This window comes from Gopherus flavomarginatus, chromosome 6 (genome assembly GCF_025201925.1).
Source record: "Gopherus flavomarginatus isolate rGopFla2 chromosome 6, rGopFla2.mat.asm, whole genome shotgun sequence".
Classification (NCBI taxonomy): Eukaryota; Metazoa; Chordata; order Testudines; family Testudinidae; genus Gopherus; species Gopherus flavomarginatus.
In genome coordinates this window covers 81820200-81847004 of record NC_066622.1, presented here as the reverse complement: position 1 = coordinate 81847004, position 26805 = coordinate 81820200, and the positions used below count along the sequence as shown (strand labels likewise).

General features: G+C 40.5%; 1 protein-coding gene and 1 long non-coding RNA gene across 4 annotated transcripts in view; one reads left to right on the top strand and one right to left on the bottom strand.

The window, feature by feature from the left end:
* Positions 1-5951: 5951 nt before the first annotated feature.
* LOC127054460 (pulmonary surfactant-associated protein D-like) overlaps positions 5952-26805 on the bottom strand; it is a 66743-nt gene continuing 45889 nt past the window's right edge. The window contains exons 5-8 of one of the 3 annotated variants that reach the window (XM_050960673.1): positions 18293-18400; positions 12625-12741; positions 10780-10863; positions 5952-7112 (exon numbers count right to left, since the gene is read on the bottom strand). In XM_050960673.1, coding sequence (XP_050816630.1) covers positions 6736-7112; positions 10780-10863; positions 12625-12741; positions 18293-18400 — 686 coding nt within the window. In that variant the 3' untranslated portion in view covers positions 5952-6735. The remainder of the gene's footprint in view (positions 7113-10779; positions 10864-12624; positions 12742-18292; positions 18401-26805) is intronic. The other 2 variants (XM_050960669.1, XM_050960672.1) reach the window with 2 other exon arrangements.
* The window catches only part of LOC127054470 (uncharacterized), an 82588-nt gene continuing 64820 nt past the window's right edge, over positions 9038-26805 (top strand). Inside the window, exon 1 of the long non-coding RNA XR_007775257.1 lies at positions 9038-9098. This is a non-coding gene — a long non-coding RNA (uncharacterized LOC127054470). The remainder of the gene's footprint in view (positions 9099-26805) is intronic.

The window sequence follows — 26805 nt, the reverse complement described above, 5'->3', positions numbered from 1 at the left end:
TGATTCTCAGGCAGCTGGCACTCATGACTACCATTGTGAAAGATAGTTGCCAGTAATGGGTGTGTGGCTGTCTATTCCAATTGCAAAAGTTTTGACCTTTGAACAACTGAGTACTGTTTACTTTCTACAGCCTTTTGAGCTTGGATTATGTTTGATGTATTGGGTAAAAATAAATCAAACAAAAAGTAAGGCTTGGCTAGGACTGTCCTAAATTAGAAAGGAATGTGTCAATTTTGACTTGGTTAATGTATAGATCTGAATTTGGTATGTACTGTAGAAGTAGCTTTGGTAGGAAGAGTGTCCCAGGCAGGTTGCAATTCAATGTGGCAATCTCTAGTCATCTCTTCTTCCAAGAGCCAATGCACCACCTGGCTCCAGCAGGAAATTAAATGCAAAATTTAATTTCCAGATACAAACAAATCCACCAATAAGAACTCATGTTAATGGTCATCTATCAGTCAGATAAGAACAAAATGGAATAGTTTAAGATATGAGATACTTTCAAGAAAACTTCTCTTTTAAATAAAGATTCTACGAACAATAAAAATATCCAGAGGGTGTGAAAATCCACCTTAACCCACCAATATATCTAGGCTTCAATTAAAAACAGGAAAAGAAAAACAGTAGGGAGAAGTGAGGGCAGGAGAGAAAATGCCTTAATAATATCATAAAATATAGTAAGGGAGGAAAAAAGCCTTGCTAAAAAAAATCCTTACTGCAAATATCAAATAGGAATCACTGCTGATGTTAATGCTGAAACAGATTTTATACATATACAACTGAAAAATTAAATATTAAAGACTAAATTCTGACATCCTTACACTAAGTATTACATTACTGTGCAAACAGTCCAGTTCTCTTCAGTAGGCTACTTGTAGTGTAAGGTGTCATCAGCCTGAAGAAGGGTTTCAGAAACTGGCCCTAATTTTCAAAGTACACATTTTGCAGCATCCCTCTTTCTTCTCTTCTTCTTTCCTCTTTCAACTCCCTACAACTAGTGTACTGTAAAAAGAATAGTAAAAATAAATCTTAAGCCCATTAAAGTAGATGTGGATGGAAAATAGTTTTCATGCCCTGTGAGCATTTTCAAGATTTCAGCACTCATTCTCCTCTTGAAAGGAGACCAAAAAAAGAAATAGAAATTTACAAACCAACAATCCAAAAAAAATGTGCAGATCAGGTCAATTGAAATGTTTCATTTTGAGAATTTCAACTATTTTGTTTTGATTTAGATCTTTAAAAATGTTTTAACTTTGTTTAGTATACATCTACTAAAATTTCAAAAAGAAAGTGGTTTCAAATTTTAAAAAAAGATTAAAAAAATGGGACATTTTGACAATTTCAAAACTTTTTTCCAATACATTTTTGAGTTGGGAGACCTGTCAAAATCAAACTTGCTTTGCAAACACAGGTTTAGTTTTGACAAACTAATATTTTCTGATAATTAAAAAAATGCATTTCATGGGAAAATTCCCAATCAGTTTTAATTAAATTTGTGCAGCATTTCTCCACCAGCACCATCCGGGTAGGTGAAATAATTTCCCCCAATTAATTTTATATATATTCTGATGACTGATATGGAGATGGAACATTCTTGCCTAGTAGCTCAGGATAGAGTTTTTACTGTATGTAACTTTTCATGTCTTTTAACTACAATTTTAAAAAAATGATTATTCTTTTTAGTATAAGCATAATTATCATAGATGCAGCGTCACAGTCAAGAATTTCTATTTCAAATAGAGAAGAGGGAATCATTGGGAACATTGGCTCTATCTCTAAGTTGAGGACTTATGGAGATACTGACATCTGACTTTAGCCAGGAAAGAAAGTCAACCTTTAAAGTGTGGAAACTAGTTTGGGCTGAGAAATTATAGGCTATTTACCTATTAATTGAGTCAGCTTCAGCAGAGGCATCACAAAATTCTGGATGCACCTTTTGGCATTGCAGCATACATTTGTGAGACACATGGGCCTATTCAAATATGCAAAACTGGATGTACAGCTGGGTGTTGCAACAACAAAAGGCTTTCCCTACACAAGCGGTGACCCCAGTTTGAGAAACACTGATCTACAGCCTTGCTGCATACAGTACAGAACAGCACATTACCATCTATGTGAAATTTGTTCTTGCCAAACTCAGTGACATGGATTTTAGAGGTGATTTTTAAAGTATTCAGCATTTGTTTATAACTTTAATTACTCATGACAACCACAAGAGGGGGAGGTTGTGCACATTGAATAAGTGACAGGGGTACTTTCAGTAAAAGTTTAGTTAAGAGATGTTCTTATTTTTTCACAAAATGTAAAAACTAAAGAGTCTCTGCAAAAACAAATTCCATGGTCTTCTGAAGCAAATGGCTTTCTAGGATCTGACTATTGCTGCTTTCTCAAGGGCAGCACCCCTGTATGTCTGACACGGTGAAGCGTCACTGACAGTGGAGGCACAAGGCACCAAGAAAAAAAATCCAGAACCCGACCGGCATGATGAGATGGGAGAAGTTGCTACAAATATTAGAGATACCAAGCCCCAGAGAAAGGAAAGGGAGGAGGTTAAAGTCACACCTCAAAGAGTGGTTATGATGGAGGCAGTCAAACACAGCCAGTTCACGTCTTACTCAGCCTGTTAGCAATGAGTTTAGTGCCACCTAGAGGGGCCAAGCTAAAATGCAAGATGAGAAGCACTGGGCTTTCTGACTGGAGCAAAAGAAGCTGCTTACAGCCAGTTCTTTATGGTAGCAAGAATCCTCAGTAACCCTATGAATAGACAAAGTGGTGTCATGCTGAGAAGGCTTGAGGGAGACTCGTAGTGAACGGATGATCCACCAGAACTATAAGCAAGGAGCAGCAGTGCCCTGTTACAGCGCTCAGAAGTGCTGAATGCCACCGGAATATCAAGGGAGGTGATAGCACCTGAAGGATCACCATGCCGGGGAATAGGAAATTAGGAGGTAGTAAATGTTGTGCCTGTGAGCACTGCACCTCCAGATTTTAGTGCCAAAGCTACAGTCCTTCCTAGCACAGAAAGATTTGAAGCCATGACTGACAACTGGGGCCAGCTTGTGGGATAACTTGTGGAGAAGCGTGGCTCACCTGCCTGGATGGCAGCCACTGTAAGAGATTGAGGATATTTTCAGAGAAGTTGCTCATGCTTTTGGATTATGAGAATTTTGAAAGTTGGATTGACCAGGCCACTGAGGTGGTCCCAGAGTAGCAATGCAGAAAAGAGGGGGAAAGAGGATAGCAAAAGGCCCTAGGGTCTGCAGAACCAGCAACTCTGGTGCCAAGTACATTACCTAGTTGCCCTGGAGAGAACATATGGAACCACAGAGTAGTGAGGACCTGTACTGCTGGTTCAGAGGTCTTTAAATGACATCAAGAAGAAAAAAGACCTGAGTTTCTCATGAGATTTCAGCAGTTACTCATGAGAGTAACTCTGAAGAAGGGTATCCAGCTGGAGAGGGTGAACCAAGCCCAAATTACCCAGGTGTTCAGGGGGACGCGCTTTGCTGACATCATACTCCTCAACTTATATGTAAAGAGGTGGAGGACCCACCCACCTTCCTGGCGCTATTTAAGGAAGTCAGAGAAGAGGAGAATAGGCAGGCAGTGAAGAAGGACCCTGTATTGCAGACTAAAGCAGTAGCTCCCAAAAGTCCAGGAGAAGGAGTTAGCCCTTGGGAAAAGGGAGGTAGCCATCCCACATAGCCACATGATTTGCAAGTATTGGAGTAGGCTATGCCCCCAGAAAGGCAGAGAAGACCACTTCCTACTAGGAGCAACAATCCTCTGATCTGTTTGAAATGTGGGGAAATTGGGCAACTCAGGAACGCAGGAGACTTCATTTGAAAGATCCTACAAGGTTGAGTGAATCAAGGAAACATCAGAGGGGATCAATGAAGGAATGTACTTCAGAACTACTGAAGAACTACTCCTGCAAGGTTAATCTAACTGAGGCAATGCCTACCCCACAAAAGCAGCTGTCTAAAGACCTGGTAGGACCTGCCTCAGAAATTACAGTGAAAGTGGAAAGATACATCTCAGACAGTGGACTCTAAGTAATCATCATATTCCGCTCCCTATCCGACAAGTTACTGATGTAACACAGGTACATGCTTAGCCTAAAAGCTCAGGAGAAAGGATATGCTCTGTACAACTTTTCATCTCTTTCTTTTACTTAGATATTTTTAGATTTTTTAAAAAGATTCTACTAAGTATAATTGTGACAAATGCAGCTTCATCTGTCAAAGCAGCAAAGAGTCCTGTGGCACCTTATAGACTAACAGACGTTTTGGAGCATAAGCTTTCGTGAGTGAATACCCACTTCATCGGATGCATGTACATGTATGTATTCATCCACAAAAGTTCATGCTCCAAAACGTTTGTTAGTCTATAAGGTGCCACAGGACTCTTTGTTGCTTTTACAGATCCAGACTAACAAGGCTACCCCTCTGATACTTCATCTGTCAAGAATTTCTATTTTATATAGAGGGAACTATTGGGAAACAGATATTATCTCTAAGTCTAGGACTCAGGGCTTGGCTACACTGGAGAGTTGCAGCGCTGGTGGTGGGTTTACGGCGCTGCAACTTAGTAACCGTCCACACCTGCAAGGCACATCTAGCGCTGCAACTCCCTGGCTGCAGCGCTGGCTGTACACCTGGTCTGTTTGGGATGTAGCAATTCCAGCGCTGGTGAGGCAGCGCTGCTCATCGAGTGTGGCCACCAAAAGCACTGTTATTGGCCTCCAGGGTATTAGGAGGTATCTCAGAATGCCTGCTCACAACAAACCGGAAGAGTGGCTGAACTCTGAGCTCACTCCGAGCTGTTTATCTAAAAAACAAACACAGCTGCTGTTTGCGCAATTGGAGGCAGGCAGGGGAATTGGTTTGGAAGGTTCACAGCTGTTTGCTTGAACAGCACACAGCAGAGGGGGAGGGGGGAGTCCGTGTTGAGCAGCTGCTTATGTGATCTGAAGGCCATTTAGGAGTGCATAATTTGCATTTAGTGAATAAGAGAGGGGTGGGGGAAGGGCTCAAAATTTTAAATTGATTGCAGGTTGGTGCTGTGTATCTTCCAGTCCTTAGAACTTGCAAAGCAGGGAGCTGACACAGTGTCACCTCCAAAAATCCACTCTCTCTGTCTCCCCCACGCTCCCTGTCACACTCCACCCCACCCCCCTCTTTTGAAAAGCATGTTGCAGCCACTTGAACGCTGGGATAGCTGCCCATAATGCACCACTTCCAACAGCGCTGCAAATGCTGCAAATGTGGCCACACTGCAGCGCTGGTAGCTGTCAGTGTGGCCACAGTGCAGCGCTTTTCGTACACAGCTATACGAAGACAGCTGTAACTCCCAGCGCTGTACAACTGTAAGTGTAGCCATACCCTCAGTGAGATACTGACTTTGACTTCAGACTAGCCACATTAGCCAGAAAAGACATTAATGGAGTTCGAATTTGGCCTGGGACATCATGAGCTATTTATACCTATTAAGTCAGCTGAATTCTAGGTGCATCTTTTTGCACTGCAACATAAATTTGAGATGTATGGTCCTCTTCAAATGTGCAAAAGCAGAATTTGATGTACAGTTGGGTGCTGGGACAACAGAAGGCAATCCAGTCTGTCTGCACTGGGAAAAGGAAGAGTCTTACGAAGATATCAAAGGGAGTCTTCCAGACAGAACAGAGGTTATTGGAGCTCAAATATTACTGTAATGGGATCATCTATGCACCTTCCTCCTTTCATGCCATTCATTTTGTTTTGAAAAGATTTTCTTTGTTTGTAATTAAACTGCTTTTACTTGATGATCCTTGTGATCTGAGACTGTTTCGGGAAATTCATTCAGTCTGTCATCTAATTCCATGTAAACCTTTGACACCTGAAAGTACAGTGTGTACAACAGATCACCGGCAAAAAATCAAGCAATGAACAACAGTAACAAAATGCGGTGGCTTATATTCCTCCAGGTCACTACACATTTCAACAAATAGATCCGAGTTTTAATACAAATATGTCCTGAAATAATTCCAAGTAGAGAAGCACAGAATACTTCTTAAAGTCAAATATGAGCTCTTTGGGGGTATGTCTTCCTCGTGTTTGTACAGCTCCTTGCATAACTGAACTCTAACCTAGAATGGAGTGTCTCTGGAGTACAGCAATAGAAAAACAAACAACAAATGTTAACCAAGCAAGACAATGCACTGCCAAGCATGTTCGTTAGCCATACAGGTGACTTCTTGTGGCCAATCAGAAAAATGTCAAGTCTGTCTTGTATTTCCTAGGAGACTAATCCATCAATGTATCTTTCTGCATGGGGTTGCATCTACTTATTTGGATTTTATCAGATTCAGTACATGAAGGAAAACTACTTTCTACTTGAACTAACCTTGTTTAGCACAACAAGCAGCCCCTTTAAAAATGATAGATATTTGATTTTAACATCCTATATACACCTCTACCATGATATAACATGACCCGATATAACACAAATTCAGATATAACACGGTAAAGCAGTGCTCCGGGGGATAGGGATGCACGCTCCAGGGGATCAAAGCAAGTTCGATATAATGCGGTTTCACCTATAGCGCAGTAAGATATTTTGGCTCCTGAGGACAGCGTTATATTGGGGTATAGGTGTACCTGCAAAGCCCCTTTAAAAATTATAGTTATTTGACTCTAACACACTAGAGCATGTGTCATTGCCACCGAGTGAAGCAAAGGCAATATGACAGATGGTTTAAAATTCACACACAATTAGCCGTTTGTCTCCACAGGATTTGTCATTCCACTTTCCGCTTGAATAGACTTCTACACAGTCCTCAACATCACTCTCATTATTTGGTTTCCCTGTTTGCCAGTTGGAATACACAATGTTTTCTCCATTTAGATACTTGAAGTGACCCTCTGTCTGAATATCATTTATCCCAAGAAACACTGATTTGTTGTACAAAACAACTATCTGCTGGATGGCAGCATTCTCGGCGGCATTCCGAGGAGAAGCAAGCTGGCCTCCAGCTTGGGAACACCTTTGTTTCAGACTGTCAAAGTTGCCTTCATAGCTACTGGTCATGAATATCTTTTCACCAACAATTCTGCCATTCAGGAACATTATAACTAGAAAACAAAGAGATATCTCCACATTAGACCTCTAGCTAAATATGATTTTGTGAAGTCAACAGATTTATGGAGCCAGGTGGTGGAAATCAGTTAAAGTCCATTGATTTCAATGGAGTTATATCACTTTACACCAGCTGATGGTCTGAACCATGGAATCTATCACTAAAGTATGGTGATCCTTATTGCTACATGCTAAATTACAGAATAAACCCCCTTTCATCCCAACCCCAAGCTCACAGATTCTATGCCTAACAGCCTGATCTTAGAGCCACTGAAATATTCAAAGAGAGGCATTTTCTGTGAGAAGCTGAAGATTTCGGAATTCACTCCTCACTTCTTGGCCTGAATTAGCTTCTGTCTGTTCTGATCTTTAGGGATTGCTGCAAATTCTAATCTCTTTTTCCAGCACAGCTCACTGAGTATTATAACCAGAACACCTCCACCCACCCATCTCTCCCTGACATTCTCCCCCTGAGTATCCCATTAACATCTGGATATTTCAGCATCTCACCCTGATGTCCTAATGTTTCCTTTTATATCTTCAAATTTCTATCAGAACTGGAACTTTGCCACAATATGGTGATAAAGGCTATTCCTTCAGGATTTCTGGCAGAACCAACATTGGAAATACTAAAATGTGACAATGAAAAATTATTCTCACAGTATTTCCAGACAGGACCAAAATTTTATCTGGTTTACCAGCACTAGAATGGCTCAAAGCCTGCTCTGGTGAGATTTCCAATCCAGCTTTTGCAGACTTGAGATGTTTGGCTACACATTCAGGTTTTAAGTATTTATCCAAATTGAACTCTGAACCTTTGGAGGTTTCCCCATCACTATCCTAGGATGTGTTTATTACAAGATATATTAAAAGCATCTGTTAAATATGTTGGCTATATTGTTAACTAGTCACATCTAGCTAGGAGCTCATCCTACATTAAAAGACCATACAAAAAAGTAAGTCAGCATGATAAGTGCAGTACTTAGAGTCAATGCATACAAATTGTGGAGCATATTGCTGTCTCAGTAGCTCTTCAGAAGACAGGAAGAAAGCATTGAAAACTTTTAAAGCCTATAATTTAGCATCTTCTTGCAGAGCTGAAAGTACATAGACATCTGGGCTAGCGGTGTTTTGTGAGGGTTTGTATGCACTTGAAGATGCATAATCTTAGGCATCAGTCTAAATCAAGCCTAAGGCACATATTAGAACATCAGACTGCTATAATTTGCCTTGGAAAGTGTTCTGACATTCAGCTTTCATTTATTAAATGTAGCATCTTGATTGCTCTTGCTGCTAGAATGGCATTATCACAAATAAATATCACTTTAGGACAGTACTACATGATGCCAAACTCCCGTTTCCACCATGACAACCCACAAGCTTTGCATTCATTGGAGAAAGGCCTGAAAATGCACAAGTAACAAAGAAGTCCTAATGCCACAATGCATTGATTTAATTTTCCAGACAAATGTTATCTCACAGCTCTTTTAATAATCTCCCCACACCCCTGTGAATCCCAGAGGACAGCTTTTTTGTTTATTTCTCAAATAGTTTTTGCTGGGTGGGCCAGATGTTAGTACAGACATTATCTTGTGGACACCGATTCTCCCATTTGTAATGGCTCACAGCTCCTCCCCGCCATTATCAGTTACATGGGCCTCCTCCACTCCTATGTGACAGCATAAAATCTCTGCACCAGCTACAGCGATTGTTAACATTAGGCAAGTGTTTTATGCCTATTTGGCTGTTCTGGATGTGATTTAGCAGCTGGAAATAAAAGGGAGGAGCCAGCACCATGTGACGAGTCAATTCTCTACAAACCAGCAGCTGCTGCTGCATGGACTTCTGTTTCAGAAATGGAGATTACCTACCTGTAGCTGGAGGTTCTTCAAGGTGTGTGGTCCCTATCTGTATTCCACATATGGGTACGCATGTGCACCTTGAATCTGAGACTGGAAAAATCTTTCAAGAAGTGTCTGTTGGTACCGTTGTGCCTTGGAGTTCCTTGTATTCAGTAGCAACGGTTTGAGGGGAGGTGTGGACTGATTGCTTCTCTGTTTTCTCATCTACTGAGAATCCAGTCATGATCCAAAAGAGAGATGAAAGAGGGCAGGAAATGGAACACACTGATAATTTGGTCTGTTATTCAAAGGGTGGCCTGATAAGTATGAGAGTACAAGATTGAGGTCCCATAGTGGTGTCAGCTTTACTACCTTGGAGGGTCCTAGTGAGACTCTTCAGAAATCTGGTTGTTATTGAGTGAGTAGAAACAGACTGTGCAAAGGTATCTGATACAAGACTTCAACTCTGGCCATGCAATGGTAGGAAGGAACTGGAGAGGCAGGTCAGTCTGAATTACCCCTTATAGATTGGTATGTAGCACAAGGAGCTCCAGGGCACAGACACAGTTCTACAGGCATTACTGACAAGATTTTCAGGTGTCAGGAGCATGATGCACATCTGAAGTGGACTACACATAGGGCTCAGCACTCAAAGAAAAACTCCTGGTTTAAATGGTCTCAGGCTAGCCAAACACACACTGGTGGATACAATTAGCAAATACATAATTTGCATACAATTCTAGTTTTTGGAGTTAATTACTAGAGCTGGACAGAGAAAGGTTTCCCAGAGGAAATGTTGGCGTCACTCTGATTCAGAACAAAACCTCAACATTTCCAAATTCTCCCCAAAAGGGAATGGAGTCCAGGCTCAGGAGGTAGTCATCCTGGCAGGCTGCCCCTGAGCTGTGGAGGCTGGAAGCCCTACACTCCACAGCTCCAGGGCAGCCCACCATGGGAATCCAGGCTGCCGAGGAGCCATGAGCTTGGCAGTCAGGACTCCAAGGGCTTCCAAGCTCCCGACTCCCTGTGACTCCACCACGGGGGTTGCTGAGGAGCCAGGTGGGTCAGCTGGCAGGAAACTGGGCAGGTTTGGTTCTATCAGAACTTCACTGAAAAGTAAAAAGTTTTTGGTTTCAATGAATGAGCAAAGTACAATAAAAGAAGGTTTCACTGGAATATTTCTGACCAACTCTATTAATGACCTTGGCAGTAGGCCTGGCCTATATACAAAGATGCGCCAGTTTAACTAAAGGTGTACTTTTAAACCAGTTTAGTTAAATTAGCACAAAGCCCTGTGTAGACACTCTTCATTTGATTTAAAGCTGGCTTAGTCAGCTCTATTTGATTCCTTGAGGATTTAAGCTTAAATTGATATAATCCAGTATATAATCAATTTGAGAGTGTTCACACAGGAGTTTTCACCAGTTTAACTAAGTCAAATCCAGTTTAATTAAAGTGGCACAACATTTATGCAAAGAAAAGCCCTTTTCCACGCAGGGCCTGATCTTGTGAAGAGACCAGTGCTTACTGAGATATGCTCTGTGTCTGTAACTGGATTCAGTGAGATCTGACGGTACTTGGGATCACTCCAGAGAATTCATCTCTCATTGGATTGGGCCTTTGTATTGTCTTTGGGGCAGAGAATGTACTCTGCTCTATATTTTATAAAGCATCACATAAGTCTGAGGCATTGTATAATTTATTAATAATGAAAATGAACAAAACCACTGTTTAATGCATCAGACTATAAACCAGAAGGCTTAAAAGAGATCAGAGCTAAAATTGTGTTGAAAGGCACCATCCTACTACAGCATCATCTTACCTTGTTTGTACTTGGAGAAGCTGCTTTGCAGAGCTCTCAGCTGCCCTTCCAAAGTACTTACTTGTCTTTTAAGGAGATTGATCTCTGAATCAAGAAAGTTCCATTAATCTTAATGTTAAAACAAATAAGCAATACGGACAAATAACAGCAGCCTGTAGTTTCTACTCTAGATGTCTTGGTCACGATCTAAACCTCTATATGTCCAGGTCATAGATTTAAACCTGGATTGCCTAGTTTTTTTATATGATAAGAATTACAAAGGATGTGTGGATGTTTCTATCCATAACCTGAAGGAAAGATTGCATCAGTTCTGCTTACTCCTTCTCTTTAAGAAGAAGCCTGGACTAAACATCATTACACTATCCACACAGATAGTGCTTGATGAGCTAAGTCTGTAGATATATCACTTTCTGAGGGCTGTCTACACTACTGCAGTAAATCGATGTAACTCATACAACTTCAGTTATGTGAATAACGTAACTGAAGTCAATGTAGTTAGATCCACTTACCACAGTGGCTACACGGTGTTGTGTTGACAGGAGAGCATCTCCCATCTACTTCCCTTATGCTTCTCTGAGAGGTGGAGTACACAGCTTGATGGGAGAGTGCTCTCCTATCGATTTAGCATGTCTTCACCAGATCCGCTACATTGACACTCAGTGCATCGATTCTTGCAACAGTACCGATCTGCTGGTAAGTGTAGACATGCCCTGAGTGCCCAGACTGGTCTTCCTGGGCTACATAATGCCAAAAATGCTTTTCCTATTGCTATTATATCACTGAGATGTGTCATTTTACATTCTGTAAACAACTAGGTGGAGTTGGAGGAGGGTGTTTTGAAGTTGTAGATGGCTACGGTGGGAGGCACTTCTAAATGGCACCCTAGGGACTGGTTCACAAATTGTTACGAGCTTGGACATGCTGGTTTTACTTCATCTACATATGAGGTATTATCTAGATCTCAGTCTATTTATCTAGATAATATACATACACACATGCAAACACTCTGTAACAGACAGTCTGCACCCTCGGATAGTGCAATATTTCGATTCTTTCATTATTCTCAGCATGATCTCATTTTAGCAAGCTACCAAAAGTGATATCCAACATCCACCCTTGGGTTAATGTCTGTGTTAGAGGAGTAGAAAATAATGGATAGTTAAGCTCTAGGGAAGTGTTTTATCATTTGTTCTAAAGTAAGAAGTTCCTTGCTCCTCCCCCTTCAATATAGGGATTAAAATATTCTACAGCGAGCTATATCCACAAATATACTGGAGTCCTCATGAATACTTCAAGATATTTTTTCTCAGGTAGAAAAGAGCGAGAAAGGAAGCAGTAATTTTTTAAAATGATTTTTGAAAATATGAATTCATCATCGATTTTGAAAATTTTCTAATTACTAGAATGGGTTTACTATTCTGTGATGTGGAAAGAGATATTTTTATGATTTGAAATCTTGGTTCCATTATGTAAATAGGAGTTTTGTCATCGGATTCAGTGGGACCAGGATTCTATCCATGAAACAGATGGCTGCTATATAATTTATAAAATACTACTGATTAATCTTATATTTCATAGTGATATTTTGATCTTTATGTTTAGATAATATCTTGCATTTTGCAGGTGAACCAGTTTTACATAATATAAATTATGCACATGTAAATTGAATATACATTGGGAGAGACAGACTGTCTCTTCACACATTTTTTTCCCCAGGTGGAACTTACTTGAGCCCACTTGTCGATGTGGGGCAGAAAGTGGTCCAAAATTCATTAGCACACACCAACAGAGAAAACCCTTAAATCCCTTCCCCAGCAAACAAACAAACCCCATTGCTTTACTTACCTGACAGTCCACTGTCTCCGTTTGTTCCTTTTTCACCTACTGAACCTTTATCACCTTTTAGTCCAGGAGAGCCAATTTGCCCTTTGGGGCCCTGTAAACCTGAGCTTCCTTGTAACCCTGTTGTTAGAGCAAGTGAAACAGATACAAAACCAACAAGTTAATCTGCAGGTAGTTTTTTAATTTCATATTGTAGCAAGGTGGTTACCCTGCTCCTGCCCTGAAGGGCTTAAACCAGCCCTGGGAGAAGGTTGTGGTGGGGAGCCACTAAGCTGGGCTGATTGGGAAGTGGCTGCAGCTGTGACACACCCTAATCAGGCCACAGCTGGCCTGTATAAAAAGGCTGTGAGCCAGAAGCCCAAACAGTCTCCCTCTTCCTGTAGAGGGAAAAGGGCTTGGCTGCAGGGAGCTAGAGACAGGGTATCTGAGTGGAGCAGGGCTGGGGAAAGGCAGAGGAGCTGGGGAGCTCCAGCCTGGAAAACCCGAGGCTGCAGCCTAGCACAAGGCCAACAGGTACTGAGGGTTGCAGAGGGCAGCCCAGGGGTAGGACAAGGCAGCAGGTCCAAACCCAACCTTGCCAGTGATGAGTAGGCTGATACTGCAGTCTGCCCCAGGGTAAAGGCGCTAGACAATGATTGGCAGTAGCCGTATGCTGAGGCGAGATGGGGATAGTGGGTGGGGGTTTCCCGAGGAGGCACTGGGTCCAGAGAGGGACACAGAAGCCAGAGGACAGGCAGATCACCGGCCTGCAGAGTGTGCTCTGGGAGCTGGAACGAGCTAATTCCCAGAAGTCACCAGCAGGAGGTGCCGCAGGGTTGAGTCTGCTCCTCTACACATATATAAAATAATGGGCATTAACCTGCGGTCTTTCCTCTAGAAATCTCATATTTTACCAACAATTGATCAATTTAGCCTTGATGCCGCCTTTGAATGAAGTAGTAGTGTGCCCAGTTTGCAAATGAAGTAACTGAGACCCAGAGAAGTCAACCATATTGGACAAGGTCACTTAGTGAAACAGTAGTAGGGCTAGGTATAGAATCCAGGTGTCCTGACACACAGAACATCCCTCTAATAAATGGCTAATATGCTCTTGCATATTTTTATTTATTTGAACACGGGGCTGAGATCCAGGGCTCCCAGATTTCTAATAAAAGCTCTAATGGAAACTTGCTGCTAATCTTGGACAAATTGCAACTTCCACAGGTTTTGCCCCAATTTCTTCATTTGTAAAATATGGATAATCACAAACCTTCAGAAGTGAGTCATATTTGTAAAGCGCTTTGAAAATGCAAAGCACTATATCACTATTAAAGATAATTATAGTAGTGACATATATGCTCTTTGCCATTTGCTTGATGATACTCTGCCTGAGCAACAATTAAATAGAGAAACGTGAAGAGTTCATCTAATAATGGTAGCTGTAACTCCACCATTTAATACCCATAAAGTCTAAATGATGAATATCAGATTACTTAGGAATACTAGATTCTCTTTTCAAAGATAAAGCAATTCTATTTAGACTTAAATAATTCTGACATTATGTAGAAATTGCAGGTAAATACAAATAGAGGTTCCGTTAAGATTTATGTATCAGGGGTAGCTGTGTTTGTTGCTTTTTACAGATCCAGACTAAGAGTCCCGTGGCACCTTAAAGACTAACAAATGTATTGGAGCATAGTGTCTGACAAAGTGGGTATTCACCCATGAAAGCTTATGTTCCAGTACATTTGTTAGTCTATAAGGTGCCACAGGACTCTCTGTTGCTTGTTAAGATTTAGCAATCCATGTACTGTTGGGTGATTAAACTAATTTCAATAAGATATGTCCTTATTTGAACTCAAATTAAGGATTTGTTTACTATCAGGAAAGTTAGTTTAACTTTCTGCGAATGCTTATTTTTGTACTCTTAACTACACTAAGGGCTTGTCTACACATGGAAATTGACCAATTTAGCTACAGTGCTGTCATAGGCATGCATACGGCATGAGGTGTGCCCAGGCACACCCTAATGCGGGGTGGGTGAACTATGGCCCAGATCCGGCCCCTCAGGGCTTTGGAAATGTATAGAAAGCCTGCGTTCACTCGTAGCATGCGTCCCCACTACTGCAGCGCCACATTACCATTGGTCCTCCTCTCCCCCTCCAACTACTATTCTAGAAAATTCTTTGACCTATATAAGCGTCCATGTCAGGTGTGTCCAGTGCAGTGTCTACAGTGTTTGTCATCTTTGTCGCGTGTACTCTACTGAAATAGCATAACAAGCCCGTGGCTTTACGTTTTAATTCAATTGTATGATACCCCCTTTTAATTTTAAAATATGGATTGGTTTGTTGTTAAGATAAGAAAGAGAGCAGACAAACTGAATTATAATGAATGTGGTGATAGTAGTGCAAATACTTCGGACTCCTCAGTTAAGAACTTACATGAAGATAATGCCACCATCAGTTCCAGTGCATGCAGTAAACTGAGTTATGACCAACAGAAACAGACTTTGTCTCTGTTCAGGTCAGTGTAGTTCCTATTCAAAGCTATCAAACATTCCATCTGATGACCCGGTCTGTGATATTCCAAAAAATAGATTAGAATGCAAGTCTCGATTATCTAGAGGTCCTTATCAGCCTAGATTGAGCATGTTTCCTATAAGTAAAATAGGGAATAAACAAAAAAGTTTTCAGTTCGATTGTTATGAAAAGTATATGTGGGTAGAATATAGCCCATCAAAGGATGCAACATTTTGTGTTTACTGCCATTTCTTCTCCCCTAATGATGCAGCAAACAAAAGTCACACTGATCCAGTATTTATTGATAAGGGATTCGGAAACTGGCATAGGTCTAATGAATGTTTTAAAAACCACCAACTGTCAAAATCTCATGTGTTGAGCTGTTCTTCATGGTCAAGTTTTAATGAAGGGAAACCTATTGATGTATTTTTGGATGAGGGCAAGCAGGCTTATCTGTCTAAACAAGAAGAACGGTTCCATAACTGAAGTCGAATGGAGCAACTGACATTGTTCTGTGTTTGGCGGAAGGTGGGAGACCATTCAGGGGTCACAATGAAAAAGCTGACAGTTTTGAGAGAGATTTATTTCTAAATCTTGCCAACATGCTCCAAAAATATGATCTCGTAATGGAAAAGCATGTGCAACAATCTCCTTGAAATACTACCTACCTGAGTAATCGCATCCAAAATGATTTAATTGTGGCCTTTCACAACGTTATGCAACAAAAGATTGTGTCTTCACTAAATGGAAAAATGGTCTCAATAATTGCCGACGGCGCTACTGACTTTGGACACCATGAACAGATGTCCATTGTGGTGCAGTATTTTGACAATGAAAAACAGTCCAGTTGAACATTTTGTGTCTGTTCAGAGACTATTAACAGTTGCTGCTCAGTCTATTTTTGACCAGTTAAATGATGTCTTTGGCATTCTTAAAACTGACTGGTCATTAGTGATGTCTGTCTGTTTTGATGATGCATCTACTATGTCTGGATGTACTGCAGGATTTCAAATGAAATGTAAAGAAAGAAAGTGAAATACTCTATGTACACTGCTATGCACATTGTTTGAACCTCGTCCTAGTAGATTCATGCACTTCAAGTAAACAAAACAGAACTGTCTTTGATTTTTTTGGTGTTATTCAGACTCTTTATGCCTTCATGGAGGGAGTCCTGTGCGACATGCAGTAATGGAGAAGATTTCACAAGAAGTAGGATTCCAGTTGAAGACTTGGAAGTCACTGTCAAACACAAGAGGCGCATGCAGAACAAAAGGAGTGGCTGCTGTAAAACAAAACTACTCTATCATTTTACAAGCTTTACAAGAGATTACCAAAGCAACTCGCCTTGCTGACACTAAAATAAAAGCCAGGGGCCTTATCCATGAACTAAATTCATTCAAATTCATCTTCTTCCTTCACATGATGCACCCTATTCTCCAGATGGTGGCAAAAGTGAGGAAGGCTCTTCAAGCTCCAGATCTCAACTTACTTACTGCAATGACAGGAGCGAAAAGCTTGTGTAAGTCTTTGGCTGTGATGAGAAATGGCCCAGATTATTTTCAATCTATTTTCAATGACGGTGTGAAAATGTGTGCAGAGAATGATATATCGATTCCTCCAGTTAAGAAGAGAAAAAATGTCCACTCCTTTTGATGACGCGTTTGAGTCCCAGCATCACCTCTTTAATACAAAAGAGGAGCAGGAGAGAATAACTTCATTTTACCCACTCCTAGACTGGATAGTTTAGTGGTTTGAGCATTGGCCTGCTAAACCCAGGGTTATGAATTCAATCCTTGAGGGGACCATTTAGGGATCTGGGGCAAAAATTTGGCTGGGGATTGGTCCTGCTTTGAGCAGGGGGTTGGATGACCTCCTGAGGTCCCTTCCAATCCTGATATTCTATGATTACTGGCACTGACCAGCAGTTTGAACAGGAGACTTGTAAAATTGTGACTGCAATGGGAAAACTGCTGAACTTAGACATTGGCAGGGACAATATGAGAATTATTGCCAACAAATTTAAATTGTCCTTGGATGAGTTGGAAGCTGAAGTCAGATTGCTTTGGGGTTATAACAGATCTGTTCCCAAAGGTAGCACTACGAACACCACCAGAGGGTGGCTTGATTGGGTAAAGGAATCATATCGGTCTTCCACGTTCCACATTTTTTACAAATCTATTCAATGCTTTGCAGTCTTACCTGTTAAAAGCTGTTCAGGTGAAAGAGCATCTTCGGAACTAGCACATGTAAAAAACAAACTAAGAAGTACAATGTCCCAACAGTTCCTAAGCTCACTCATGATTTTGTACATTGAACAAGAATTGGCTTCGTCAATTAATTACAATGATGTGATTGAGGAATTTAAGTCCATAACACCTGGTGAGCGATGTCTCATTCTCTAGGACAGGAAGATGAAGAATCCTTAATCTGTTTTCATCAGTTTGGGTTAGCTCATTATCTGGTTAAAGATAAAGATCATGAAAATTGACTGTATCTTTGTATATGCCTGGATATCCCTACCACAAAAATTTGGTATTTTGTGTCATTTTTTAAGTAAAATTTTGTTGTTAATTTTTTTTAAATTAAGTTAAGTTTTAAGTTTTTTCTTTGTTTGATGAATAAAAATGTCCTTTATGATTGAGTATTCAATAAATGTTCGCCTTTAAAAAAAATTCTCTGGGTGCACATCCTAATGAAATGTGCTGCACATGCTTATGACTGCTACATATCTATTCCACTATTATTATGCCGGCCAATTTCCCTGTGTAGTTAAGCCCTAACTGGCAATGGTTAAACATGGAAACATTGAAATACTGAATTCTGGAAAAAAAGCAAGCTATTCACTCAGTAGTTTTCTATCGGTTAGAACTAAGAATTCCCATAAATTTCATTAGAGAGGCTGTATTTCCAAGAGCTGAGTCCTGATTTCTAGGGCAAAGGGGATTTGGTTATGCTTCAGATAAGTGTACAGCTTTTGGCTTTGTATTTAACCAAATGGAATCTTGAACCCTTTCAACTTGTGTCCGTCACTATATCCTAAGTCTATGGGACAAGTTCTTGGCCGATATAAATGGAGGCAACAGAGCAGTGGCAATTTGCAGCAGCAGAGAAATTGTTAAATTGGAAGCAATCTTTGCAGTGCAGAATTAAAGCCTGTCTACATCACTTACCTCTGTCTCCTTCTGCTCTCTTTTCACCTACTGAACCCTTGTCCCCTTTTGGCCCAGGGGAGCCTGCGATTCCTGGCTTGCCCTGCGAACCTGTAGTTCCTGGAAAACCTAGGGGGTGACGAAAGAAACGAGATGTACAAATCCAGCAATTTTATTATCAGGTGCTTTTTATTACAGTGAGTCTCCTAATGGGAATAATACTGGGCTTTGCCGGTTACTTGATGATAGTGAATGCACAGGGAGACTTGAGGAGTGTGTGGATTTTGAAATCTAGCACCATCATATGACAGATTATAAATATCAGAGGGAAAATTCTTACTGCTTTTTGGCCCACAGTCATCAAACTATCCCATCACAGCTAGATGATTCAATTGCGACTTTATAATTCCCACACCGTATAGAAATTAGAGAAAGTTAAAGAAAATTGCACATGTCCAACTGCACAATAAGCCACAACGATCTATTTCTGAATACTGTACAGCACCATTAGATTGGAAACAATCACTGAAGTTTACAGTACAGTCTAATGACACCACTTACCTCTCTCCGCTTTTACTCCTTTTTCGCCTGGTGAACCGTTATCCCCTCTTGGTCCAGAAGGGCCCGCATTGCCTGGGTTACCCTTCAAACCTGGGACTCCTTGTAATCCTGATGAAACAAGGTGAAAGGGAAATACATGAAATGTTCAGTTATATCATAACCCTATTAAAACTACTGTCCCTGCTGGGAAAGATCCATTCTTTTTTTAATAATGCCTGACTTGTTGCAACTTTGTTTGTGGGCAACAAATTGAGATGAACAGATTGAGAGTTGTGAACCAGGAATGTTATAACATACAATCAGTAGTCAATTCAATAATCAAAATTAGATTGCTCTTTTTGGCGCAAAATCCTTGACACACACTTTTTTTTTTTTTGCAGAGGAAGGGAGTTCTGTTTGAAATTAGAGAATTGTGACAAAGTTAACCTTCCAATCAAAATAATCATAGCTCTTACCTCTATCTCTAATATCTCCTTTTGTGCCTTTTTCTCCTAGTGAGCCCTTCCCTCCTACTAGTCCAACAGGGCCCACCTTTCCTGGTGGACCTTGTGACCCCTTTAATTCTTGTAATCCTAGTGTTGGGGCAAAAGAAAAATAGATTTAAAAAAGAAAAAAGTGAGTGAGCTGTAGGAGATTTGCAGGTGAATAGAATAAGGTTTGTTAAATTAGGACCAAATTCTGTCCACTGCTTCCAACGTGTCAAGATGGTTTAATGATTTATTTTAGATTAAAATGATTGTAGTAGCAAATGGAAGACACATGTTGAATAGGGTGCTCACACTGGGGCAAGAGTCAAGATACGTAACAGAAATCCATATTACATGAATCAAAGAAGAGAATATTCTCCTGTGTGTTTAAATAATCATGGCTCTAGGCCTGAGCAAATATAGCTAGGAAGTATTGGTTTAATATTCTTGCACATAACACTCACCAATCCATGTCCACTTTTATTTATGTATTCACGAAACTTGTGTTTTTATTCACAAAAATGGTAGAGGAGAGCAAAACCATTCCAAATACCACTATGAATATATATTTGTAAGAGCATTCACAATGGAAAGGCTCCTGTGACTATTTTGAACAGCTGTTTTCATTATTCACACAATGGATTCGGTAGACAATTTATAATGTTCAAGGATAATTTAAACAGGCTGGGCCATAAAGTAACAATTGGGCCCTTTACATTCGGGGATTGATGGTTAACATAGTACATTTCTCCCTTTTTGCTAAATACCCTGTTACAGAAAAATATCAGAAAAGATCAAAGGTTCGATTTGTTCAGAAAGGCACTGAACTAAAAGCCAGCTGATAAACTCAGTGTATTTTAGTAATTGGCAGCCAAGAAATTAACAAGCATACCAGAATTGGCTTCTATTGTACATACATTTCACCCAAGCATGAAAAGGGTTAGCTAAGCACTGACAGGTTTCTCTGAAATGGTTAAAATCAAACCTAGAAGTACACCATCTGTTTAATAAGCAAGAGATGCATTACTCAGAATCATTTAATACAATGTGACCCTCTATATTAGATTTCAACCTCATATATGGTAGAAGTATTCAGAGAGTTACATAATACTCCATAAATATTTTAAAATAAACAAAACATAAATTTTCCTACATGCTGAATGCAACTTAATCATTAAAGGACAGAATTAAAAGTAACAGTGTTGATGATATCCAGTCAATTACTCTAATTTCTGGTGCTCTACAGAGGCATTACAGGAATGCTTTAATAAGAGTTCAACTCTCCACTTATACGGTATGCAATGAGTAACATGACATAGGGTTTCTCACCCATATCACATTCCAGTAAACAGAGTTTTAGTTTTACTAAAGAACATTTCAACAATCTAGTTTATCTTGAAACATTGGTAATAGGGAAGGCCAGGTACAAGAAAGAGATTTCCCACAAATGCAAAACAAAGGGAAGTTGGCATTGATCTGGCCTAAGAGACTGAAGGACAAAATCCAAGCCCACACACTAATCTGACCTCTTGAATATTTGGCCATCTTGGAAAAAGCGTGTGCAGTTTATAGCTCAGCATAATTTAAGCCTGTGCAAACTGCACATGCTGGGTAGGATCAACAGGCCAAGGAAATTGACAGGCTGTGGATCAGGGTCATATGAGGGATAACTTGGATCTCATTACATTTAGCAGTGTGATAGGGGGCCTCTACTCACTGCAGGATGGCACCACCTCCGGAGTGTTCTGGGGCTTAGCTCTGTGCAGCCAATGCCCCTTCCATCTCTTTCTGTTCTGCAGCCCCCCTCTTGCTGCAGGAACTGCAGCGTCCTCTTTATGACTTGGCCCTCCGTCCAGGTCATTCTGTGGTTTCCTCTTCTGGAAGAGATGTGCATCAAAATTCCTGCTCACCAGCAGTCTCAGAAACTCCTCCCATTCACTGACCCAGGTGCCACTCCTTCAGTGGCTGGCAGGGGAACCTGGGCCCATCCTCTTCTCCAAGTTCTGACTCAAGAACCCTCTACACAGCAGCCAAGGCCTTTCCCTGAGCCCCTTTTTGCTCTGAGTTCCGGGGCTATATAAAGGCCCCTCCTCTTCCTTCACAGGTCAGCTTTCTCCTAGTTAGCTCCCTCATTGGCTGCTTAACTGTCTGATTGAGCCGATCTGGCCTAATGCAGCCCTCTCAGGGTCAATGCAGGGAGTACACCCATCACAAGCAGTAAGCCAATGTCTAAAATGTACACAGAAAGGAAAGGATCTAAATAATCTCTGCTATATACTGAGCTCAAATCACGTTCTTTTCAATAAATGGTATATATCAGAGCTCTTCTCATACCATGCATTTTTGTCTCAAACAAATGGACACTATGCAACCCATTTTCCCACTGCATATTTTCAAGAAGCAATGGCCTACTTATTTCTGGGGATGGTTGGTTGGTTGAAAAGACATAAAAAACTCTCTGGACCCTTCAGCCATTTCTTGAATCAAACAGGAAAAAAATAGTTTTAAAAAAGTTCTGAAAGGTTTGCATAGGGCTTTATTATTTCTGGGCAGGGCCACAATCGAAAGTGTCACACCAGTATAAGAATGCCATCCCCATGTGATGATGCTCATGGGGAGAAGTGCCACTCTGCAAACCCAAGAGGTGCGGACTGTTTGGATAAGCATCCCAACATTTGTATGCTTCTCTGAACCACACAGGGTCAGCTCCAGGTTTTCTGCTGTCCCAAGCAGTAAAACAAAACAAAACAAAACCGTGATAGTGCGATTGCACCACTCCACTCTTCGGGGGCAATTCGGCAGCAGGTCCTTTGCTCCGAGAGCGACTGAGGGACCTGCCGCCGAATTGTTGCCGAAGACCTGGACGTGCCGCCCAACAGTGGCCGGAGTGCTGTCTCTTGGTATTGGCCGCCCCAAGCACCTGCTTATTTAGCTGGTGCCTGGAGCTGGCCCTGGAACCACACCCATCTTCAGACACTTTAGAGGTTTCCCCATTACTATCTACTGCATTAGTAGTGTGCAGTGACACAGACAAAGATACTTTCCGCGGACTTCTCTTGTAGGGGTCGCTCCGTACTGTCTAGCAGAGCAAGGAGAACACTGGTGAGGCTTGGCTTTTTGTAAATTTCACACACAATTTCCTCAGGTCTCCCACACAAACCAAAATTAACATTTTTTTAATTATCTGGCTGATTTATAGCCCTGCTTGTCAAAAATTGTCAGAGTGGAACCTTTTAGTTATTGTAAATACATTGTGTTATCACCCAATAGTCATAGACTGTATTGTACTTCTACAATGCCTTCCAACCAAGCATCTTCTAGTTGCTTTACAAGCAATAAAGAATTAATCTTCAAGACATCTCTAAGTATTTTCTCTGTTTTATCAAAGGCTCAAGTCAAGATTTTCAGCCGAAGTAACCTGCTAAATCAATAGGCTACTAAATCAGTGACATGATTTTCAGAAGTGCTGGGCATCCAAGATTATCAAAACTCATGTGTGATTTTGGGTTCCCAACTTGAGACATCTTAAAGTGTCCTGATTTTCAGGCAGTGGGATGCTCAGCACTTGCTAAAAAACAAGGCCCTTTAAGGTGTCTCAGGTTGGGTACCTAAAAATCGAAACATCCAAAAATCACTCATAACTTCGAGAAGTTTGACCACAGTTGTTCTCATTGACAGCGTTGTTGAATGCTCAGTACTTTTGAAAATTCATTACACCTAAATGTGGATTTAGAAGCATGACATTAGGTTGCTGCTTTTAAAAATTGTGGTTTTTAAACATCATACCCACATTAAAACATAACATCTATGGTGGCTCTAGGAATACATCCCTAGATCTTAATCCCCCACGGTTATTTAAACACAAAACCATCTTTTCTCTCATGAGACATCTTTTCAACTGAATTGCTTTGACTTTCTAATCCTACATCCAATAATCACAGACTACTGCAAAGCTTTGTGATAATCTTGAGTAAATTTATGCACTCATAGAAAATAAGGTGCATGCATGAATTTGTTAACAATGCTATCCAGAGGACAAAGAAGAGAATTTGCACCAGTAACAAAACAAATGGAAAGAGGAACTGGCGTGGCCTAAAAATAATTACGGTGTAGAACATGTGCTAGTCTGACCCCTTGAATATTTGGCAAGCTTTGAAAAAGAGGGTTGCATAATTTGTAGGTAATGGTACAAAGTACACATATATTGAGTCTGATTTTTTGTTTGCTTGTTTTATTTGTTTTCTATAACTAATTCCATTCTCTTTTCTAAGGTTGAGATGCCAGTTGAAAACAGATCCTAGTTTTGCCAATTATTAGAAAACAAGTAGCAAAAAAATTATATCATTAGCTAAGACGATATAGGCAGAATTAAACAGGATAAATACAAACCACTGTATGTTAGATTCAAATAATGCTACTCTCACAAGACTAATTTCTACAGTATGGCCTTCTGGCAATCCCAGGCAACATAAAGGTAGTTCTAAATAGACAGTACACTATATGAAACCCACTACATACAAGTTCCCTGAAGACAATGTTTAGAGTAATCTGTCTCTGTCTCTTATTGAAAGTTCTCTACTAGATATAAAGGGGCCTTTCTGGGAGCTTCTCCTCAGATAAATTTTGATTAAATTGGCCTACCACAGAGTATTTTATGACTAGGAGAAACAATCTATATTGGATATGCTAAAATAACCTATTATGGAAAAAAAAGATGATTTATTGAAATGGTTATTGGCTAATTGCCATCTATTTTATCAGGACTCCAAGAGTAAAGTATAAAATAGTTAATAACCTGGTTATTTCTTCCCCTCTCCCACATCAGCAGGGGAAGAAACAAGAATGTCACAGCCTTTGACAACAGCCTCTCCAGTTAGCACCCAGATTTGCAGCTTAAGGTTTGCAAGTCATCGTGGGATGCCTTACTTTCCTCTCCATTGCATATTGTTGCACTACTTCTTAATACTTCGGTCGTTGTTAAGATTAAAAGCTGCAGCTAACAAACTAAGTCAGTCTAAATTGCTTTGGTAAGCAAGTGAACACCCCATTATTCTTTCTGGTAGACAGGGTCAGTAAGGAAGTGAGATACAAATAAAGGGGAAAAAAAACTCAGGCTAGAAGGGGTCGAGTTATGGTTAGAAAGGAGGAGGTGAGCCTAGCAAAGGAAAGGGAGGAGATGGCATGACAAAGTCTCCCTATAAAGGGAACTTGAAAGGGCTGAGAAATGACATTAAAAAGATCAGTTTATTAAAAGGTGGGAAGGGGTTTGTAAAGCTTAATATGAACAAGATAGTTTTGAAGAATTCTATTTTTAATTTAATTAGAAACAGGATTTTAAATTTGAACTTGGTTATTTTCAGCTGGAATCCCAAACACAACCAATGCTTAAACTCCCTTTGTTTTTTGGTTGTCACTTTGATAACAGTAATGACTGAAAATAAACTAAAACACTGAAAAAACCCTTCATCACAAGGGTTTAAAATCCATTTTAGAGAGAATCCTAGACAAGGAAATCTTTCTCCAAATGAATGAGACTTGACAAGTTTGGTTGACAAAGCACCAGGTTTCTTTTCTTTCTTCCCCCCCTCCCTTTTTTTTTTTTTTTTTTTTTTTCTCTCTTCCTGTTTTGTGCTTCACTCAGTTTAGACAATGAAAATAGGCTGGTCATTTTCATTTTATTTAGGGCTAGAGTCTTCCATACCCGCTCACTCTGTGTAATAACTTTTTACACAAGTAAGAAAGGGTTGCAGTATCTGTCTTTTGCTTGTCAGTTTCCCTTTGGCTGTGTTTGGTATTGCCTAGGAAACTGACTTGCTACTGACAACCATTTTTAGCAATGGGTTCCCTGACACAGTTTTAACGACTGCAGATAGGAGAAAGCAATTTTGGCAGAGTTAAAATGATCTTGAATGGGACTTCAGAGTTCGTTTCTAGTGGGAAGACATCATAGAATGTTATCTAAATTGGCAAAGATTAAATTTTCTTTAGATTTCTGATTAATGTGGGAATATTAGAGAGACAAAGTGAGAGAGAAAATATCTTTTATTGCACCAACTGCAGCCAAGTTGTCTCTCTAATATCCCAGGACCAACAAGCTACAACTATGCTGTATACAATAATATGGAGGCAGTTTCATTGACATGAGCCACCCATCCATAATGCAGTCATTTGTCTCCAAGTAGATATTAGATGCTCTCGCTATATCCAGTCCTAAAGTCAAGTTAAAATTCTTGGCTCCAGAGCTTTGCAGAAAAAAATGTACTCATTGATATTATCAACAAGGAAAACAACTTTTGATTTCTTTCTCATATTATGGCTGATATCATGTTTCTGTAAGGGACAGCTTAATTTGCATTCATTTATTAATGTTTCTATATGGTATTAATGTTGAAAAACACAGCAAACAGACTGGTGATGGTCATTCAGATCAATGAACTTAGTCTCTAACTTTCTGGGTCATCCTATTGCCTTTTGTTACCTTTTTGAGTCTGCTAACAATAGTGGGATAGGACATATGCTGCTGCTTTGATTTAAGGCTGGCTAAATTAATTAACAGTTTTGCATGGGTAAGTAATTTTTAAGTTGTGTAGAGCCTAGGTATGTGTGCTTGGTTTTTAAATGGAAAGTATCTAGTTTTTATTACTAGTGTACATGAATTGGTTTCCCTGTTCAGTTTTGTGTTGATTCCAGATGGAATGCATAGGTAAATTAAAAGGGACTGTTAAAGAACAAATCAAGAAAGGCAAGATACACACCTTCAAAGGAATTAAGACAACAGTGCCTGGGCCATCAACTGGGGGCAGAAGCGATCTATCTGGCATGAATCAGGCTATGATGTTTTACCCTTTTTAAGGCTCAGCCTAATGTCTAAATCCTTTTTGACAAAGTCCCTCCTCTGCCTTGGTGGATTTTACTCACCTCACAGATTCACCCTGTGGGTCGGGAAACAGCCCAGAGACCTTTCCTTCTGGTAGAAGTCATAGTCCAGTTCAATTCCTCCTGTGTTTGATCAGGAGTTGGGAGGTCTGGGGGGAACCCAGGCCCACTCTCTATTCCTGGTTCCAGCCCAGGGCCCTGTGGACTGCAGCTGTCTAGAGTGCATCCTGGTACAGTTGCACAACAGCTGCAGCTCCCTGGCTACTTCCCCATGGCCTCCTCCCAACACCTTCTTCATCCTCACGACCTTCCTCCTAATGTCTGATAATGCTTATACTTCTCAGTCCTCTAGCATTACACCTACTCACTTTCAGCTTCTTGCACACCTCTTGCTCCCAGTTCCTCACATGCATTTCCTCTCCCCTGGCTCCCCTTTGGGCTGACTGGAGTGAGCCCTTTTATAGCATTAGAGGGGCTTTAATTAGAGTCAGGTGCTTAACAGCCTCACCTGACTCTTAGCAGGTTAATTGGAGTCAGATGTTCTCATTAGCCTGGAGCAGCCCCTGCTCTGGTCACTCAGGGAACAGAAAACTGCTTATCCCATGGCCCGTATATCTCCTTTCTACTGCT